This window comes from Bidens hawaiensis, unplaced genomic scaffold (assembly GCF_021521415.1).
Source record: "Bidens hawaiensis isolate Kalapana, Puna unplaced genomic scaffold, B.hawaiensis_p1.1 tig00001206_1, whole genome shotgun sequence".
Lineage (NCBI taxonomy): Eukaryota > Viridiplantae > Streptophyta > Magnoliopsida > Asterales > Asteraceae > Bidens > Bidens hawaiensis.
The window spans coordinates 1,878,666-1,900,679 of record NW_027491069.1 but is presented as its reverse complement, the minus strand read 5'-3'; the positions used below and the strand labels follow the sequence as shown (position 1 = coordinate 1,900,679).

The 22,014-nt window shown below is 36.6% G+C and overlaps 1 protein-coding gene across 1 annotated transcript; it reads right to left on the bottom strand.

Moving 5' to 3' along the window:
* Positions 1-6,946: 6,946 nt before the first annotated feature.
* Positions 6,947-9,234, bottom strand: LOC143564663 (beta-glucuronosyltransferase GlcAT14C-like). Its single transcript, XM_077051872.1, has 4 exons — positions 8,751-9,234; positions 7,749-7,824; positions 7,541-7,656; positions 6,947-7,451 (listed from the first exon to the last, which is right to left on the bottom strand). Exons 1-4 carry the CDS (start codon positions 9,232-9,234, stop codon positions 6,985-6,987), a joined length of 1,143 nt encoding a protein of 380 aa, XP_076907987.1. The 3' UTR covers positions 6,947-6,984.
* Positions 9,235-22,014: the final 12,780 nt, after the last annotated feature.

Below are 22,014 nucleotides of genomic sequence, written 5' to 3'. Positions count from 1 at the left end.
TGTTTAGTAAACCAATCGTTTCTTGTAAACATTAATAATCTAACGTGCGTGTTAGATCGGATTTATCGGTTTTTGTAAACGTTTCATTTCCTAACATATGTGCTAGAAATGATTATCTTTATAAAATAATATGTTTAAGAAGCTTGTCTAAACACCTCGTTTCCACATGTTTAAATATCTAACATACGTGTAAGATACGATTCATTATATATATATATAAACATATGTATTTAAAACGTTTTGTGTAAGCGTTAATTTTCTAACGGGTCTCTTAGAAAATACTGTAGTGAGACGTACATGTGTATTTTTTTTTGTGAAATAGTACACAAAAGATTCTATATGTGTTTATTCATATTCCTCCCATTAAGTTACTAATAATTTAAGCATTAACTCGGTGTTAATGGTCCGACTTTTGAGCTGTACACTAGAAAAACTAACAATTTAAAAAGTTTTGCCTTAACGTTTAATGTTTCATGTATGTATTGTCTTTCGTCTATCGTGTGCGTTAGAATCGTTTAAGTTATAACATGTTTGTTAGAAATTGTTTATTTTATAAATCATACTGACTGGAAATGCTTTTGTGGACATTGAATTTTCTAGCATATATGTTACAAAGAATTAGAAATGGTTTATTTATAAACTCTATCCTTGAAAAACGTTAAGTTTTATAATGTGCGCGTTATAACATGTTTTTTTAAACATGTGTGCTAGAAACTGTTTTAGTACATGAATATTTTATAAAGCCTTATTGATATTAATAATATAATGTATTGCAAAACTAAGGAAATGATCTAGTATGATTTTTAAACAAATTTTTGTATTTTTAAAATTTTACAAAATGGTTTGCTACTCTTGCTAAAAATGGTATATGTTAAACTAAGATAACGTTCTCAAGGTTACTTTATAGTGGAAAACAACTTCATGTTTTGCGAACGTACAAGATAGATTGTTTAAGCTTTGCTACTTAAGTTTAGTAATTGTAACAACTTGATGTTATTTTGAACATATTTGTTCAAGAATATGGTTTCAAATTGAACCGAGGATATGAGGATATGTGTGCATGGAGTTCTATTTGAGGGAGTATCTCAATACAAAGCATATAATGATATCATTGAAACGATTTAGGTCAGATGCTGAAAGTGTTGAAGATAACAATAACACTTTGAGATTTGATGTCTAGACGTCGTCTATTTATCCATTTGAATATTTATTATTAAAAACTGTTTTACATTTTATGTTGTAGTTTTGGTTGTATTATTATTTTGTGTTCAATATCTTCGGATAATACTTGCAGTTTTACAATCAAATACAACAATATTTATTGTGACACAAAATTATTTTACAGATTTTTTTAACGAAAAATTAATGTTAAAAAAAAGAAATAATTTTAAATGGATAGTGCAAAAGGAACTTTGCATAAGAAATAACTTGTGAGTTGTTGCATTGACTAAAAGCTAAGACGAGACGTCAAATGTATAAAAACATCATAAGAGTTTCATGAGAAAATGTGGTGAATGTACTGAGATAAAATACACAAGAACGAGATATGTCATCTAATGTTGAGAGCGTCAACATGGAAATGCACAATCGTGTGTTTTCGATAATTATAACATATGAAAGAAATATATGTTATTCTTATAAATGAGTTTATAAATCTTGTGAGATCTATTATATGAGACTTACAATAGCTAGTGATGGACTTGTAGATGATTGATTATATTGCCATAATTGTTGTTGGAACTATTTAGAGGATTTATCTTCAATTTTGGAAATGCGGTCCAATAAATACTTGCATTGAAACAATAATAGAAATGTTTACATCACTCTACGTTGTTGAAAGTCAATGATTTATATTGTTATTATTCATCATGTTTGTGATGAATGTGTTCATCAAAGCGACTTGGATTGAAGACTTACGTTGAAGCCTTGGAGGTTAAAGGCAACCGAGTTATGACCTTAATGGATGAATTAAGTATTGTTTAAAGGCATTCCAAAAGACGAGGCTTAGGAATAGTAAAATGAAATATGATTATTTTGTCTAATTTGATAAATGACTGTTTGGAAGAGATAATGTGTTATCTCTTAAAGCTATGAAGGATCAGAATGATGTATCTTCTATTCATATGCTAGAGTATTGTAGTCTAAAGCATGCTAGACTAGTACTTGTTAATTATGGTGCTTTACGAAGACTAATTAACTTGAAACATTCAAAACACATAAGAAAGAATTTGTGTATAGACAAATGTAAAGAAGGTTTTCATCCAATCTAAGGAAATGACATAACTTAAGAGGATTTTAAGAAGATCTCAATTTTCTAGGTTTGTCCAAGATAGTGGATTTATGATGGTTTGTTAACAAGCTTTTATGACTAATTTAGCTTAAAGGCTAGTAAGTGGTGGAAGTTTACACTAAGGCATGTATTGCTTTATGAGCAAACATTGATGAACTCGCTGATACAATGACGTGATCTTGTTCAAATCATGAGTGTCAAGTTTTTCCTTAGTAAAGTTAAACAAACAAAATCCAAATGCAAGAAATGTGGGGGAAGCCATTTAAGAAGAAACCCCTTAGGGGTATGTACAAATGGTAATTAAGGTGACTTCTCAAGCGTGTGAAGAAAGAGAGAATCTTTACTTACCTCATCTGTAAGTTGAATAATGTTTTCAAATAACACTTAAATGTGGGGGTGTCTTGCATTTAACTTGGAAGGTTTAGCAATGAGGATTATTGTAAAACAATCTAACATTGCAAACACACGACTAAGTGGAGGACAAAAAGGTCGTAGTACATAATGGAGATGTGTTTGCCTTAATGATAAGTGTATCTTACAAAGACAAATATTATAACCAGATTCAGGTGGCCACTAACGTTATACTCTTAGATAGTTTACAATAGGCAAAATTAACTTATAAGTGAAGAACACATCATGACAACTGATCTCAACTACACAAGTTATCTGTAGTGACTAGACAAAGTCAACGATAATGTTATGGATCCAACAATCTGAGGGTTTAGTAGAGACCATGTTGTGGAATGAGACTAAAGCCTATGAAAAAGGGTATATAAAGGAAACCTGACTTAGTTGACCGGAGATCCCAAGATCTAAGTTCAATAGGACAACCTAATTATATATCCAATGGTGGTCACTGTGGGGACATAACTTATGTATAAGTTGACACATAAGCTTATATATACATATATATATATATATATATCCTCCTAAATGATAAAGAGAGTCTAATTACTTCCTAGTCCATTCCTATAACAACAGTGTCATGCTGTGAGGCTAAGCATAATATATAGTTAATGATTTGTGTAAATCATTATAACTTTAATGCTTTTAATGATTTCTGGATAATCACCTATGTGAAAGAGAAGTGGCGTCGCTTAGAATGAAATTGTGGGGTGCGCAATTCCTAGAGCTTTCACATGATCAAGCTAGTGTTCCAGGACCATAATGGACACGACAATGAGTCGTTGTGCCCGGCTAGGGAGAGTATTGTGTGAAGTGTATTGTCGTCTACACCAATGGGGGTTTGTTCAAGGATATCACGTCTACTAACCGCTAGGAGACTAAGTATACTACACAAAGGAAGGTTCAAAGCTAACACCTACCTATTTGTAATACTCAACTGTCGAGGTTCCATTGGATATTTGTGTGTTTTGATCAATCTCCATTCATGTGGGGGATTGTTGGAAACTATGGTGAATGGATATTTGGTGGTTTTATTATATGTGAATCTTTAAGTGATGAATTGAATTATATCTCTTAACTAGATTATTTATGTTACTTTATTAGAAGTTTAATGTCTAATATTAAGTCTCTAATTAATAAGAGACTCTTCATCCATGCATGGCTCTATATACAAAAGTTCTTATGTGTCTCATTAAGATTAGAAAAAAAAAAGAATTCTTAGAAAAGTGGGAACCTATAGAGAAAAGTACTCTCTACTCGTTTCCATCACCATCTTATTCTTCCATATTTCTTTTCAACAACACCACTTTACATAATGCTATCACGGGTGTGAGTGCCATCTCCAACAGTACACACATTGTTTCGATTGTTGTACCCTGGGAAACAGACGAACTCTTTAGTAGAGACCCGGAATCTGTTTTAAGGGAAACGTATTGAATACGTGCCTCAACCACACTCAATATATATATATATATATATATATATATATATATATATATATATATATATTGTTTTGTTCATCTTTTGTTGCAGACAATGGAGTTAGCCACACCAAGGAAAACTAAGACGAATGTGAAGATACCCAACGGGTAGAAGACTCGAGTCAAGAAGTTTCTGTTAAAGTTCTCACCAGAGAAATCAACATGAATCTTTATATTAACATAAATTGCACTTTACATTTATTTCTTTTTGGTTTTGTACAAAGTATTGTACTGCGGTATTTTTCTTGTATAACGAGAGTATCGTTATATTTAAAATAATATTGTCGCCCATGTCCTACAATGATTACCCAAAAACTTTGTTATTGTTGTTAGTTTTACCATCTGTAGCAAGTTTTTATTAATTATTTGTCCAAACTAACCCAAAAATTCGAATGCAAACTAGGAGACATCAGCAAAAAATCATGGGTTCGCCGGTTGTTAACACTACCTATATTGGTGAGCAAATTGGGTGGTAATCTCTAGAAATCGGTGAGACTGAGTGAATGGTGATCACTACCATATTAGGGATATGTGTGGTTGGCGGTCACTACCATATTAATAACATTGATGAATTATGATCACTACCAAATTAGTGAGACGTGAAAAAGTGATCTCTATCTTATCAGTGTCATGGCATGCATTTTTTTCGCATTGTAAGTTTGTAAATATGATCACTGTCTTGATTAATGGATGTTGTTGATAAAGATAAACTTTTGATGGACATCAGTGATTGGATGCAATGTGGTTTGGTTAAAACTCACCTAAACCACTATAAATTTGTGTGTCTAAGTGTTAAATTATAACTTATTTAAACTTGTTCAAAATAGTTTTTAAACATACAATTTTTTCATAAGAAATTTTATTTTCAACAAACAAATGTTTTTTTTAAAAGTGGTCATTTAATTCAAAATATAACTTATTCACCTTCCTCTGTGTTATATGTTTGAAGACTATTTTGTATATCAGCTGTACCATCGTTTAAAGATCTGAATAACTGAAACGTATTTTAAAACAACAATTTACATGTGAAATATATAAAACAACCTTTCTTTAATGAAAAGAGTCTTTGTTTCTAAAGAGACATTGTAGCTAACCAAATGGAAAATGATAAAAATAAGAGATTATTAAATATATCCCCTCCCTAACTTAGCATATTACATATTTTCCAAATCTTAAACATGTAATTACATATCTCCCCTTCTGGTATACAATTACCATACTACCCTCTTTAATTTACAATACCTACCCTCTTCAATTTACAAACCTGGTAAAAAAAAAACACAGCTTCAACTCAATAGTCCTTCCATATTCCATATTCAGAGAAGGGAACGAACACAGCTTCCATCTTCAGAGAACGAACATAGCAGTCGCGCTTCCTCCGAAGTTCGCGGCTTCCTACGGTGTTCGCGCTAATTCCTCCAGCGGCATGCGGCACTTCCTCCGGCGGCGTCCAGCGCTCTTCCGAGGACCTCAACTGACTGGTAACAATTTTTGTTTATATGCATAAAGAGAACATAAAACCTAATTTTATAATATGTATAAATTTGGATATTTATGTTTGTATGCATATTTTTGTAAGATAATTTCTTTAGCACAGATAAAGAATATACATGGTGGCTTTTGATACATGAAGATTATGTAAATTTTAATATTAAGGAGGGGATCCATGTAAATTGGTTTATTAAGGGTAAATTAGTCATTTAGTTAGTTAATTTTAATGAAATGGAGAGATATGTAATTTATGTTGTTTAGGGAGGGGAGATATGTAATTGTATGTTTAGCATTGAGAAAATATGTAATAAGAGAAGTTAGAGAGAGGATATATGTAATGCCCGCGTCGACCTTTTATCTAATAAATGCATCCCTTCCAGAAGTCGGGGTTTGTTGCACGTATTAGCTCTAGAATTACTACGGTTATCCGAGTAGCAAGATACCATCAAACAAACTATAACTGATTTAATGAGCCATTCGCAGTTTCACAGTCTGAATTTGTTCATACTTACACATGCATGGCTTAATCTTTGAGACAAGCATATGACTACTGGCAGGATCAACCAGGTAGCATCCCTAATTGACATAACCCGCCCGCTGGTACGAGCCAACACGGGACAGGCAAGTCTTTCAAGGTGATGCGCCACTCTTTGACAAACCTTCCTGATCCCAATGGCAAAGCCGATTCAGGCAAGACAGTAGGTCATGTTAACTTTGACAAACCCTCCTGATGGCAAAGCCAAATCAGGCAAGACAGTAGGCATTGTTAACTTTGACAAACCCTCCCGATGGCAAAGCCAATTCAGGCAAGACAGTAAGCATTGTTAACTTTGACAAACCCTCCCGATGGCAAGGCCAAAACAGGCAAGACAGTAAGCATGCCCCTAAAAATAAAACTATTTTAGCCTTATGAATGTTTTGACATGCTTGTTTGAAGAAACAACCCACTTAATTTGATCTTTTTAGGGGGTGTTTGGCTAAGCTTTTGAAAATTTAAAAAAAATTTAAAAAGCTTAGCCAAACACCCTCTTAGAAACTTTTATGTAGTTAATCGTGTTTTACAAATGATAAAAGCTATAGAGTAACTATCTATATATTAAGTAAACACAATGACTAGAATTGAGATGAAGATCCAGATATGAAACCTATTATCTTCCAACAATAAACTTCCTTTACCATATTTACTTCACCAATGTATAGAATTCAACAAAAAAGAACAAAAATATGTTAACGGGTCAACCCATCTATACCAACCAAAAATCACAATCACAACAGAAAATCGAAAATAATAACTGTCACGATGCCTTTATAACCATATTACTTACACTGTCTAGGCCTAAAATTTTGGGTACTCAAAAGATCAGACACGAGTTTCTCAAGTCTCTTTGAACCCATAGACGGTCTAATAACATCCATCTTCCGAAAAATCACACCTCTTTGGTCCGACCTCCTTCCCAAAAGCTCGGCATCAATTTTATCAAGAACCGGATCGTCTTTTGGGAAAGAATGGCCAAAGGGGGCCCCACTCTCGATCATCTCATAAAAATGTTGTACCGTGAGATTTACAGGGTACTGCTTTGGCGGGCTGTCCCATTTAATATAGTGCATGTCATGATTAACAGTTGTGTTTTGGTAATCTTTATGGTTACATATAACGGTGTGAAAGTAGCCCTCGGGTGATGACAAGAAGTTTGTGTAGTACATTAGAAGAGTCCTAGGAAGATTGTCCCATCCCCATACACAGAACTCCAAAAACGGTCTGGTTAGCACAACCCAAGCAGAACCTGTTGAATAAAATGTAGAAATAATTATAGACTGATGTTTTAAATGAAATTAAAAAGCTGCATTATTACAACTAATGTAGATCAAGTACCCATGAAGAGCTTGAACGAAACGGGCATGGATCTTTTTTCTTTGGCCCAAAATACGCCGGATTTCTTTGAATGATATAAACCAGGGTCAATAATAATTGGTCTTGCCCTTTGAAACCTAAAAAAAGTTTAAGAAATTAGAGTTACTGAAGTATTATTATCGTGCTATGTAGCTTATCAAAGTGACAGATCATGTATCACTAAACGCACTCTTTCCAGCCGATGTTGGTTGTGTGCTCAAGAAAGTTCAAATCCCGTGGCAGGTAGGAGAAAATGTGGAGAATATCTGCAAATTAAAAACACAAAAATAAGATGAAAACCCCGAAAAACATGGAACCGACTTAATTGCAGCGAGTATTTAAATTTTACAAAACTTACAAAGCCCTTAATATTTAGTGTTTCTTAATCCTTACAAAGCAATATATTAGATGCCTTTTTGTGTTTTTTTTTTTTTTTGAAATGGCAACTTGCGTTCAAAAACTAGCAAGACGCTAGGACCAAACAAACATCGAATTACCCTTGTTTCGGGGAGGCGCCTAATTGGTATTTTGATACTGATCATCTGTTTGTTTGGATTCATAACTAAAATGTAGCATAATATGCCTAATTACCCTGGATTAACAACCTAACTTGAAAGACTTTTACTCTAATGTAACTCCTCTTTTCCCAAAAGTGTAATTCATGGTCTAAGTTCTTAAATAACTAGAATTTTCCAAACACTCGAAACAACCCATTATTGCAACTTCAATGTGATACTCAAATTTAGGGATGGTACCGGTCGATCCCGATCCCGAAATTCGGAAATAGTTGGTACCGGTACCAGTACTGAAATGTTCGGTTCGGTACCGGTATTTTGTGAAAAATTCGGGAAATGCCGGTACCGTACCGATACCGAAAACTCAAAACTTGGTACCGACGGTACCAATTCGGTACTGGTACCCGTACCAAAAACGCTCATCCCTACTCGAATTTATCCAAAAGTGAAAAACTTTGTTCATCATACACATTAAAGATAACTAGAAGAAAGTTTCAAAGCACTAATACTCTAATAGAATTCATCAAATATTCAACTACAAACAAACACATATGGGGCATTTCAATATATGCAGCTTTTGGTATAGACTACAGACGGTGGGGACTAGTGATTAATCGGGATTTTTACAACTATGAGTATAGAGTCTATATGCAATTAAAAAGCATAAAAACACTAACCATCTTGAGGCATGAGAGGATAATCAGAAGCACTAAGATTAATAAACCAGTCCCAATCCTTCCCCTGCTTCAGCAACACCGCCACCGCCTGCAGCATACACGCGATCATCGTCGGTCCTTTCGAAGTTACCAAATTACCCTTCCCAATCACCATCACATTCTTACTCTCCACCCTCTTCGCCAGATCAACTCTCTCTGCGTCCGAAGCCTCCAGATCCAGATGCAGCAAGTAATAGTTTCTCGGATGGTACACCGCCCGGAGCAGCCGGTGAAGACGGCCCACGTCGCCTTTGGTTCCGGTGATGAAGTAGGCGAACCGGGGAGGGTCCGGCAAGGTGGTGGGTTTTGTGGGGTTTGGGTGGTGGGTGGGTTTGAAAGCGAGGAAGAGGATGATGGTGAAGAGGAAGAAGGATGGGGCGAGGTAAGGGTTGAGTCGGTGGTTGGAAGTGAATCGGAGTCGGAGGTGTGACCGTTTGGTGGACATGGTTTCGATTTATTTGAATCCGGAAGGAAGACAAAGGCTTCACTGGTTTTGTGTTTAAACAGGAACATCTTTACTAGTGAATTATTAAGTGTTCTAAAAACATAAATCTCTTGGAATGGAGGAATTGTTATTTGTTTTGGTTATGGTGTAATTTGTCAACATGGTAATTTGACTAGGGAGGGGATCGGTACGGTATGGGTATTGAGAATACGGGTACCAGATTTCAAGGAAAGCAGGTATCGAACTTTCAATGCGGTATTGGTATAGTAACCACTCGCTACATGATGTTCATCTGTATATATATCGGTAAATTGAGTAGGGTACGGGTACGGGTACGGTATGAGTATTTGTACCAATACTCGGTACTAAATGCTCATCCTTGGTTTTGAGTTTTTAGTTTTAAGTGTTTTGCTTTTACTAGAAATGATACAATAAAAGGAATTGATGGATATCTTCCATATTCTATGAATGTGTCATACGATGTATATTTGTTATCTTTTACCTCTTAGCCAATGAACATATGATATGAGGCGTGTGGATATGTCATACGACATGTATCTACCATATGGATACCAAGGTGTTGTTTGTTTTTCCTCAAAAGCACTTCTCCACCTCTTGTCTGCACTGAGAAGAGGGTGCACAGAGCTTGGGCTCTGCAGCTTGTTTGTTTTTTCCGAAGACGTTTCATTAAAAAACGTCTGCGCGCCCTCTTCTCACAAAAGTGTTGGTATTATTACTTCTGAACCTCTTCTACCCATTTTATTTCATTGATCATCATCCTCCTCCTAACCCTAACTCCACTCCTCCTCCTAACTCCTCTCCACTGCCGCCGGCCGCTCCACTCACCACGCCGGCTACCTCCACACCGCCGGCCGCAACCCGCCGGCTACCTCCACACCGCCGCCGCTCCACTCACACGCCGCCGCCGCTGCTCCGCATCTTCTTGAAGGTAAATGATTCATTTTAGGGTTATGCTTTCTTTCTATTCTTTTCATTTAGGTATTTTGAATTTAGGTCAATACAAAATCATAAATTTGGGCCTTTGATAGTTAAATTGGTTCATTGTTAAACAATTTTTCTAGTTACATAAACTGATTTTCTCATTTTCGTTTTCATTTTAAACTTTTTGATGAAATTGTTAAATTGATATAGTTTTCATTTTAAACTATAAACTGATTTTAAACTTTTCGTTTTCATTTTAAACAATTTTTCAGGTTATGCTTTCTTTCTATTCTTTATGAATATGCAATAATATAGTTAAATTCATACTATGATTGTATTAAGCACCTCTTGAATGGATAAAACATGAACTTGTAACAGTGATGCATACTTTTATTGAGATAATTGTTTATTGATGATGGTGCACCTTTTGCTAACTTGCACCATGTACACTCAATCATATCTCACACTGCCCCACAACAGGATGATTGTTTTGGGGGTGGGGTGTAAATTTGGTGGTTTGTGTTTGTTGTGGTTTGTGGGGAACTGCTAGTTTTGATATCCTTTTAATAAGCTCGGCTCAGCTTGTGAGTCGTTTTTTTCAAGCTCGAGCTCGACTCGTTTATTATTTATTAATTAATTCATACACATTATTAGCTATTTTTATGTATTTTCAGAAAACCTTAAATGAGCCTAAGCTCGAGCTCGTGTGGCACCTTAAATGGTTGCGTGTAATTTAAATTTTGTTGGCTTTGATGTGTATCTGTTTATTTGATATTTTAATTCAACTTTGAATATATGCTTTTGATTGATGACTTGATTCTGGGTTTGTTAATTTTATTTGAGAAAATAGTTTATTTATGTGTGCCTTTTCCTAACTTGGACATTGTACATAAACTGATTTTCTCATAAACTGATTTTCTCTATTTGAGAAAATAGTTTATTGATGTGTGCCTTTTAATTTTAGGTTCGATGAATTGTTGTTTTAATAGAATTGTTGTTTCTTGTTAGTTGATCATAAAAATGGTAGAGAAACAACATTGGTCGAATGAGCAAATAAAATGTTTATTAGAAACATGCATTGAAGAGAAAAACGCCGTGGGTAAAAAAGGGTTGAGTTTGCACAAAGAATCGTGGGCTAAGGTAATACGGGTTCTTAAGGAAAAGTTTGGATTGGATTTGAGTCAAAAACAAGTCAAAAACGCCTATGATAATCTTAAAGCCAAATACATAGGATGGTTGTACAAGAAAAACAAAACCGGCAACATCTACAACCCTCAAACAAATACCTTTACCTTAACGAACAAGGAATGGGAAGACTTTAAGAAGGTATGTTCGTATATTTTTATTTTTTAACATCTACCTCTACCTTAAAGTCCACCCCTAGTTTATTTTTTAACATCTACCATTATTTTTTTAGGGGCATTCGAAAGCGGCATCCTTAAAAACAACTCCATTAGCATTTCCGGAACTTCATGCACAACTGTTTGATGAGAATATTGCCACGGGGAATCGCAAGTGGACCTCAACCCAAACATCAGTGGTTGGATCATCCTCTTGTCATCGGCTCCAATCGGTCCAACAACTGATGATTATGGACAACACAGAAGATGATGCCTGCACTAGTCCTACTACCGGGCCTACTACCGAGCCTACTTTTGAGCCTACTCCTGAGCCTACTCCCGAGCCTACCCCCAAAAGGGCTAAAACCTCAAAACCATCATCATCTGTCACTTTTGAGGATTTAGCACTTCACATGAAAAATGCTTTGCGACATTTGACTAGGTAAAAACCTGAAAAAAAACGCCCGGTAGTTACAACAGTTGTTGAGTGTTCTGAGAAGTTAAGTTTGGTTGGGTTAGAGCCGACGGACCCTCTATATTTGGTTGCTTTTCATATTTTTGGAATGTCCACGGACATGAGAGAGGCGTGGATGGCATTGCCAAATGTTCCCGTCGTGTTAAAAGGGTAGATCGAGATGACGGCTAAAAATTTAGGACTTTTGAAGTAGTTTTTGTTTTGTTGAAAACATTATTTGTTTTTGGTGTATGTTTTTTTAGTTATGTTGAAAACATTCTATGCTTTTTGGTTAAGTTTAACACATTGTATATTATTTTATGGCTATGTGACATGGTTGTTTATGCTTTATGATAATGGTTGTTTATGCTTTATGACATGGTTGTTTATGTTTTATTAACAGGTTCATAATGAATAATGATGAGAAAATACTTCTGGTAGTTGTTATGTACTTGTATATCCGCTTTTTTTGGAAGAGGGGTTTGAAACGAAAACGAGACAATGATTCGGCAATGATGGGACATAAATACACGTTAGAGTTATTGCAAGGAAATCCCAAACAATGCATTGAATTGTTACGCATGTCCCGTGAATCATTTGTTCGACTATGTGCACATTTTAGAACAAATTATTCGTTAAAGGATAGTAAACATGTTTCGGTTGAGGAAAAGATGGCTATGTTTTTTATGATAATCGGCCATAACCAACGTTACGTGGTTATCAAGCGTAGATTTCAACACTCAAAGCAAACAATTCATAAATTCTTTCATGAAGTGTTGGATAAAATGATGCTTTTCGCCAAAGATATGATAGTACCAACTTCTTTCAATCCGAATCCAAACATTCCGGGACATAACAAGAGGCTACGAAAGATTTTTAAAGGAGCGGTTGGTGCACTTGATGGGACCTTGATACATGCTGTTGTTCCTACTAGGCAACAAGATTTATATAGAGGAAGGGGAAAGGGTGATTGTTATCAAAACGTATTAGCAATTTGTGATTTTAACATGATTTTTACTTTTCTTGTGGCCGGATGGGAAGGGGTAGCACATGATTCTAGAATATTATCAGAGGCATTATTAGATCCACACGCGCCATTCCCATTTCCACCATCAGGTATTTTTATTGTTTGTTAATTATTTCTATGTTAGTTTAATATTGTAATTAATTGAAAATATTTACAGAGAAATACTATCTTTGTGACGCCGCGTATGCACACATACGAGGATTTATGGCTCCATATCGTAATGTGAGGTATTGGCTTGGAGATTTTCGTCGGAGACGTGCGTTAACCAATAAAGAAAAATTTAATCATGCACATGCAAAACTTCGAAACGTCATTGAGCGTGCTTTTGGTGTCTTGAAAGCAAGATTCCCTATATTGAAGAGGATGGCACCATTTCCATTGGAAACACAAAGGAACGTTACCGTTGCATGTTTCGCGCTACATAATTTTATTAGGAAACAAGGTTTGGACGATGAGTTGTTTACACAATACGATCAACCCAATGTGTCGATTGGAAATAGTCGTGGGCAAATTGATGCTGATGAAGACGAGGTTGAAGCACTTGGCACTGCATCAGATCGGGAATATATGACTCAATTAAGAGATGAAATTGCTGAGCAGTTAATGCAAAATACGGAATAAATGATTTAAAAAATGTTTGTGGTATTATGAATATTATTTCAGTGTTGTTGACTATTATTTAAATTTTGATGTTGAAGACCTTTTTTATTTATATTTCAGTTTATTTAAATTTCAGCTTATTTTAGCAGTCTGCAGATATTAAAAAACAAACAGTCTTCTTGTTGCAGACTGCAGAGTTTTGGTCCACCTCTTCTGCTACAGATGTTGGCAGATGTGGTTTCGCAGTCTTCTGACGTTTTACCTCTGAAAAACAAACAGCACCCAACATATGATACAAATGAACATACTTAAAACTAAAACAAATGCGATATGTTGGATCCATATAGTAGCTACCGTATGGCTTCATCAATATATCACATGTTTCTATTGTTCACGAGGATGAATTTCGTTCGAATTGTGTTTAAACAAGTATGGTCCATTCTTATTTCTCTTTTGAGCTCAATTGTCAATGTCAAAATATTTTTATAAATCATGGTACACAATTGTGAAAAATATGGTAAGGAAAGCTTTCTCGTATGATATCAAGACTAGACACTATACTTTGAGTGTAGGGTCCATTTAATAATACTAAAACCACCTTAAGTATCACAAAGCAATACAGGGAAACAATTATGAGAGTTTAATGTGGACAAATCATATTCACAATCGTTATTGACTTACGTGTTCAAAGTTCAAATTTGAAGTTTGATCAAAGGTAATTTAGATAGTATGCTTACATAGTGGCTCTTTAGAAAAAAAAAACACTAAAAAATAGAAAAATCAAAAATACAAAAATATGTTTATTTATTTGTTCGAGTTTTTAAAATATTTTTAATCGATCTTTTTATCAAGCTCGATTTTTCTTTCAAAATTGATTCCCTGCAACTAAAGCACGTGAAGTATCTAAAGTTAATATCGTTGATGATGCAATAAAAATGGGATGTTGACATGAAGAAACACTAAGTTAACTCTTGGTAGGCTTAACCTAATATGTCGACCGATGGTGAGATGACGCGAGTGTAACCCTCTTGGGCCTAGCCTAATATTCTTCAGTAAATCGATGCTAACAACTATTATAAGTCCCGGTGGCCATGACCTGCAAAACCGAACACCGAGAGCAGTGGTGGGAAATGATAATTGCTAGGAAAATTGGATATTAATAATCCCAACTATTAACTATTGGCCAATAATAATCCCAACTAACAATTTGACCGGTGACAATCTTAACTATTAGTGTTGTGACCAATAACAATCCCAGTTTAAAAAAACAGTTAACTCCGTTAATTATTGATGACATGGCGCTTGACGTGGCGTGTGACTGTTAAACCGGGTAGTTACTGTTCAAACCGGGTTGAGCCAAAAACTTCTGGATCATTTAAACCGGACCTGGGTTATGAGAAATGGATCTGGCCGGGTTGAAAAATATACATTTAAATACAAACTTCTCATTAAACATGATTCGAACTCGTGACCTCAAACCCCAAATTTAACACTTGAATCCGTTGCCAGCTGCACTAAACGAAATTTGTTGTTATCTTATCAATTTAAAGCTTTAAATATCTTATCTTGCCTATAAATCCATTAAATTATTTTCCAGGTTTATATTATATAATTGCATTTGAGGTTTGTACGTAATTGATTTCTATAATAAATGTACACTTTTTTAAGTATTACTTTCACTTTAGTTTTCGTTAACTATTATATATCATTAATACTACTTCACAAAATACTTTGTAAAAACTTGAAGATCAAATCCAACATCCCAAAGCCAAAATCAATATTCTTGCATCTAACCATAATAACCAAAAAAGTTGAAAACCAAAATTCTCATCCAAATTGCCAAATAGATATCTTGTTCAAAACATCCAGATATTACAAAGTTATTGAAATATTTCAAACATAATATAAAATTATGGTAATATGATAGAACTTGATGCTTGGGTTGATTGTTGAGCTTCTTGTAAAGATTGAGATATGTTCCAACCACCATCTTCTTGACCTCTCCTGCTCATTCTCCTACCCCTGCCTGAAGAGGTATGTACCCGCCTCAACACCGAGCAAGGCGGGTCAACCCACAAGATAAAGACATTATGAAGGCACAAAGCCAAAACCTATGCGCATGGCGCATACAAAACATGCTCAGGCATCATATGCTCGCGCATCAACGCGCGGCGCATATCACATGCTCGTGCATATCACATCTGCCCAGGCACACATATGCTCCCGCGTCACATATGCGCGCGGCGCACCAGCGCGCGGCGCATATCACATGCTCGTGCATATCACATCTGCGCATGAAATATCTGCGCGTGAGAATAAAGAGAAGACCTCGCGCATCCTCAGGATTGGCGCATATCACACATGCACATAATCGACCTCGTCCTTATCCAAATCAGGATTAGGGCAACCTTGATTGTGCACGTCAGACAACCTTCCAGAAGGCATCTTTTTAAGGAGTAAGAATATGCTGATGTTGACAGCTGCCAAATGAAAGGTCGACAACTCAGCATGACACATGTGCTACCACGTGATTACAACCAACGAGAAAGCGCCAGGTGTCCCAGAGGACACGTGGCGCAGTGCGATTGGAGGAGGCCAACGAGGTTGAGCCCAACCAGTGGAAACCCTAGCACTATAAATACAGCATCAACTCCACTTTGATGAGGACATTCATACTCAATCATTGACAGTTACAGGCAGTGATATCACATTCAATCATATTGAATTACATTCACTCACAGTCAGTTACATACAAACACACAGTCACACAATCAAGAGTATTCAGCTATTAAGCAATACTCTTGAGATTCCCTTACTGACACATTATCATCTTCTCCACAATATACTGATTCTCACGCCGGAGGGTTACCCCAAAAGAGGACCCCTCTGTCCCTTTCTGAGGGGTAAGTAACGGCGCTGTTCATTTTGTAGGTGGAAGAACACAGATCCAGAAGAACCATCGGTGAAATAATATAATCAAACCCGAGGAAAGTAGATCTGCTACCAGTGAGTAGAACCACGTTTCTGAGGGGTAAGTAACGGCGCCAGCCAATGAAGAAACGTGGATCTACTCACTGGTAGCAGATCTACTTTCCTCGGGTTTGATTATATTATTTCACCGATGGTTCTTCTGGATCTGTGTTCTTCCACCTACAAAATGAACAGCGCCGTTACTTACCCCTCAGAAAGGGACAGAGGGGTCCTCTTTTGGGGTAACCCTCCGGCGTGAGAATCAGTATATTGTGGAGAAGATGATAATGTGTCAGTAAGGGAATCTCAAGAGTATTGCTTAATAGCTGAATACTCTTGATTGTGTGACTGTGTGTTTGTATGTAACTGACTGTGAGTGAATGTAATTCAATATGATTGAATGTGATATCACTGCCTGTAACTGTCAATGATTGAGTATGAATGTCCTCATCAAAGTGGAGTTGATGCTGTATTTATAGTGCTAGGGTTTCCACTGGTTGGGCTCAACCTCGTTGGCCTCCTCCAATCGCACTGCGCCACGTGTCCTCTGGGACACCTGGCGCTTTCTCGTTGGTTGTAATCACGTGGTAGCACATGTGTCATGCTGAGTTGTCGACCTTTCATTTGGCAGCTGTCAACATCAGCATATTCTTACTCCTTAAAAAGATGCCTTCTGGAAGGTTGTCTGACGTGCACAATCAAGGTTGCCCTAATCCTGATTTGGATAAGGACGAGGTCGATTATGTGCATGTGTGATATGCGCCAATCCTGAGGATGCGCGAGGTCTTCTCTTTATTCTCACGCGCAGATATTTCATGCGCAGATGTGATATGCACGAGCATGTGATATGCGCCGCGCGCTGGTGCGCCGCGCGCATATGTGACGCGGGAGCATATGTGTGCCTGGGCAGATGTGATATGCACGAGCATGTGATATGCGCCGCGCGTTGATGCGCGAGCATATGATGCCTGAGCATGTTTTGTATGCGCCATGCGCATAGGTTTTGGCTTTGTGCCTTCATAATGTCTTTATCTTGTGGGTTGACCCGCCTTGCTCGGTGTTGAGGCGGGTACATACCTCTTCACTGCCCATGCCCTTGCCACCTCTTGTTGAAGTACCTGCACACTCATTCAAAATAAATATTTTATTAGAACATGGTTTAATCCTTGAGCCACTTTTCGGTCTCCTCTGGATCTTTTTGGCTTTGGTGTAATTAAAGTTTGACCCCTATTAGGACATCTCCTAATGTTATGATCTTTAGACTTGCAATTGCTACATCCCATTTTCACCCCATGTTTTGTCAATTTTCCAGGTCGTTTGGGATCCTCGTGCGGATCCTTCTTCCTATTCTTCTTTGGTCTACCGGAACCAATTTTGATTGGAGGAGGGTCCAAAGGGAAATCAATGGGAGGCCAATATCTATCACTAGGCAAAGGGGGGACTGTGAATGCATAGGAATTCATGACATTTCCTTGGTATAATAATCATTAACAAACTCCTCAACATTCTTGTGCATGAACCCAGCTACTGCACAAACATGGTAACATGGTATACCGATTAAATCCCATTTTCTACATGTGCATCTTTTATTAACCAAATCGACACAAACATCATCCAAGTCCTTAACTTGGAACACATTAAATGATGATGGGTATACAACACATTTATAAGCTTTATCTTTCTCCTTATCAAGTTTCTTTTGTATCCTAGGACAAACAATGACATCCTTTTGGCCCATTGCTTTCTGCCTTTTAGCTAGTCTTGTCATTATTGCTACCCTTAGATCCTCTAACATGTTAATAATGTGTTTAGATCTAGACTTAATGATATATCTATTAAAAGTCTCTGCCATATTATTGACAACCACATCACATTTAGTTTCAATATCAAGAAACCACCTGCAGAAGCATCTTGGATTTTGATTGATGAATGCTTCTGTTGCAGTAGGTGAAAGAACTCTCATCTCTTTAATTGCATTTTTGTAGTCGGGCTCACAATAGGCTCTAATAGCTTTCCAAAATAGTCCCTTTAAATACCTTTGAATTTTTCATGCCAATTTGCAAAGATATGCCTAGCACAATTTCTATGTTTAGCATTTGTCCACACTGTCGCAATTGCATTAACTAATCCCTACAAATGAAAAACAGTTTCATTCATTAGTTGACTAGAAAAGTATATATCTAACATAGAAGGAAATGTCCAGTAGCTTTAATCTATCTAAAAGAATATATCTAAAATAGAAAGATATGTCCAAGAGTTATAATCCAACTAAAAGTATATATCTAATATACAATATTAAGCACTATCTGATAGCAATTAAAGTATCCTTGTAAATCAAAATGCATGAGTTCACTAAAAGTGCATATCCTTGTAAAAGCATATATCTAAATACATGAGTAATTTATCCTTGTAAATCAAAAATGAAAGACTTCACAATTGAAAACTGAGTTGACTAAAAGTACATATCCCATGTGCAATAAGAAAACATATGGCTAAAGTCCAGAAAGAGAATCAATTAAAAAACAAAAAAGCTGCATTATGTCATGTAAAAGCTAACACAGACCAAATAAAAAAGCAATGCATACCTTCTGTTGATCAAATATGAGTGTCCAACCCTTCCCACCATCATTTAAAGCTAAACAATTATTTAACTCCAACAAAAACCATGCCCAACTATCATTGTTCTCCCCTTCAACTACTACACAAGCTAAAGGGTACATTTGGTCATTCCCATCTCTTCCTACAGCAGCCAATAGCATACCTCTAAGAAATGTTTTAAGAAAAAAACCATCAAGGCACAATATCTTCCTACAACCAGCCAAAAATCCCTTTTTAACTCCATCAAAACAAACAAAAGTTCTCTTAAATACATCTGCATTGCTGCTAATTTCGGGTGGGATTATCACATGTTCAAATGTGGAAGTTGGATTTGCAGACCTTAGAGCTTCTAAGTAAGAACCTATCTTGCTATAATGTTCCTTCATAGAACCATGAACCTTCATATGGGCACATCTCTTGGCCTTATAAGCCATCCATGTCTCTATCAAAACCTTGAACTTCTCTTTTACAGCTGCTTGGATATCCTTTGCAGGCCAGTGAGGTTTGGCTTTGAATAAGGGCAAAAACTCATTTGCTATAAACCAAGAAGTTAACTGTCTATTTCTTGTCATGTTTCTTTGACAAGTGTGCTTGTTATTTGCTGTTTTAACCCTGTAACAAGCCTTGCTCTCATCCAGAGAAAGGTAAAGCTTGAATGCACACCCCTTGTCACATTTCACACCTACTGTCCCTTGCCTATTCTTATCACTAACAGAGACGCTAAGATTCCTTCCGTTTGTTATAGCATATTTTCTCACAGCCTCCTTAAATGCGTCTCTTGAAGGAAACCTTGTCCCAACAACCCAAATCAACTTATTCCAATCTGTTTGCTCATCTACTACAGGAATATCTTGTTTATACTTTTTTCCTCTAATGTCATCTTCTTCACTTTCCCCTGGTGAATTAACATCACCTTCAGACTCCTCATAACTGCTATAACCCATATCATTAACAGCATATTCATCAGCTCCTTTTAAATAACATTCAACCAATTCGTTTTGTAACTTCTCGTCTTCTTTATTAACCTTTTCTATTTCAGCAACTGATTCCAACCACTCAGACCCTGCCATAGCTTTGCTATTGGTGGGATTTACTGAGTACGATGATGATTCCAACCACTCGTCGTCATCAGTATCTAATTTAGAACCAATTCTTTCATCACGACCATAATCCTCAAATCCTACCACATAACCTTCATCGATGTCTTGGTCTGAACCAGACATCGAATCACTCTCATCAGTTTGTGGCTTATCCATTGATCCTAAACGAACAACGCAAATCGAAAGAACAACCTCTTGCTCGAACGAAAAAAACAAAAAAAGCAGACGCAATCAAAACATAAATAATGGAATAACTTGAAATCGTCACTGTAGAAACGATTGCAAAAACTAGAAGGGTTGAAAACTTACCTTTTCTTTGAGAGGATTGAAAGATACAAAACGATTAGAAGAGCCGACTGTAGAAACGAACTAGGTTAATTTTCTTTGAGAAGATCAGAGCATTAGAATTTGATATGTATAATTAAGATTTAAAATAAAATGAAAAAGTCCAACTCACCCGCCAAATAATCACCACGTCACATGCCACATCATCAGAATATAACGAAGTTAACTATTTATTTAACTGGGATTGTTATTGGTAACAAAACTGATAGTTGGGATTGTCACCAGTCACATTGTTAGTTGGGATTCTTATTGGCAAATAGTTAATAGTTGGGATTATTAATATCCAATTTTCCTTATTACTATAATATAATTTAGAAGTTTGGTGCCGCTTGGCATTTTATTGGGCCAAGTGGCATGCTACTATCGGACCACATCAAGTTTTTCCTTTTACTTATTTTTAATGTTTTTTTTGTACTGTAATAAACGTAACTTAAACTGATTGTTTTCGCATTGACTTCCACCACAACGCCTGAGATCAACAATGCTCGGGTTTTATCGAATGACCTCCGCAACGTTCGGGACTGACAACGCTCTGGTTTTACTGACCTTTCGGAGTGTAACTGAAACCAGTCGAATTTGCGTTGACTCATTGCCGCAAACCCCAAACTGGCAGCGCTTGAGCTTTGCCAACGACCGAATTTTACTGACTGACCGCTGAAACACTCGGGACCAACAACGCTCGGATTTTACCAACGGTCGGATTCTCCAATCAAATAAAAGTCCTTTTAAATATTTTATTTTTTTTATATGTTAGGTAACGTTTGGTATGCAGGATTAACAATGAGAATGGAATGATTCATTACGTGGGAATAAAAAAAGTGGTGTTTAGTTGCTCAATGGAATGGAATCATTCATTACACATGGAATCCCATTTCATCAAAACCATTCCTTCCCACCCCCCTTATTTTTTTCATTCCATTCCTCCTTCACCATACTTTCTCAACAACACCACCACCTAACAATGACCACCACCACCATCATTGCTACCACCACCACCGTCGTCGTTGCCATCACCACCTGACCTCCACCGTCGTCGTTGCCACCACCTTCGTCACCACCGCCGTCCTCACACCGCCACCCCCGTCGTCGCCGCCCTACCATCGCCATCACTACCAATGCTACCATCGCTTGACCACCGCCACCCCCACCACCACCACCATAACCACCGCCCACCACCACTGTCGCCACCGACACCACCATTTTCGTCGCCGGAGCTACCACCACCATCGCCATTGCTGGTTTTTTTTTTGTAAAAAAAATATATTTTTAGATAGGAGTGTTTTTATTATTTCTGTTTCATTCCTACAATTTTTTTGGATACCAAACAACATAAAGTAATAATTCATTTCATTCTCATAGGTTAACCAAACAAGACAAAGGAATGGTAATGATCCATTTCATTCC

Excerpts from the sequence above, each read along its gene's own strand:
- LOC143564663 (XM_077051872.1), bottom strand. The coding sequence starts at position 9,234 with ATGTCCACCAAACGGTCACACCTCCGACTCCGATTCACTTCCAACCAC. Across the intron at positions 7,657-7,748 it reads ACCAACATCGGCTGGAAAGA|GTTTCAAAGGGCAAGACCAA; the intron begins GTGCGTTTAGTG and ends AACTTTTTTTAG. Across the intron at positions 7,452-7,540 it reads TTCGTTCAAGCTCTTCATGG|GTTCTGCTTGGGTTGTGCTA; the intron begins GTACTTGATCTA and ends TTTATTCAACAG.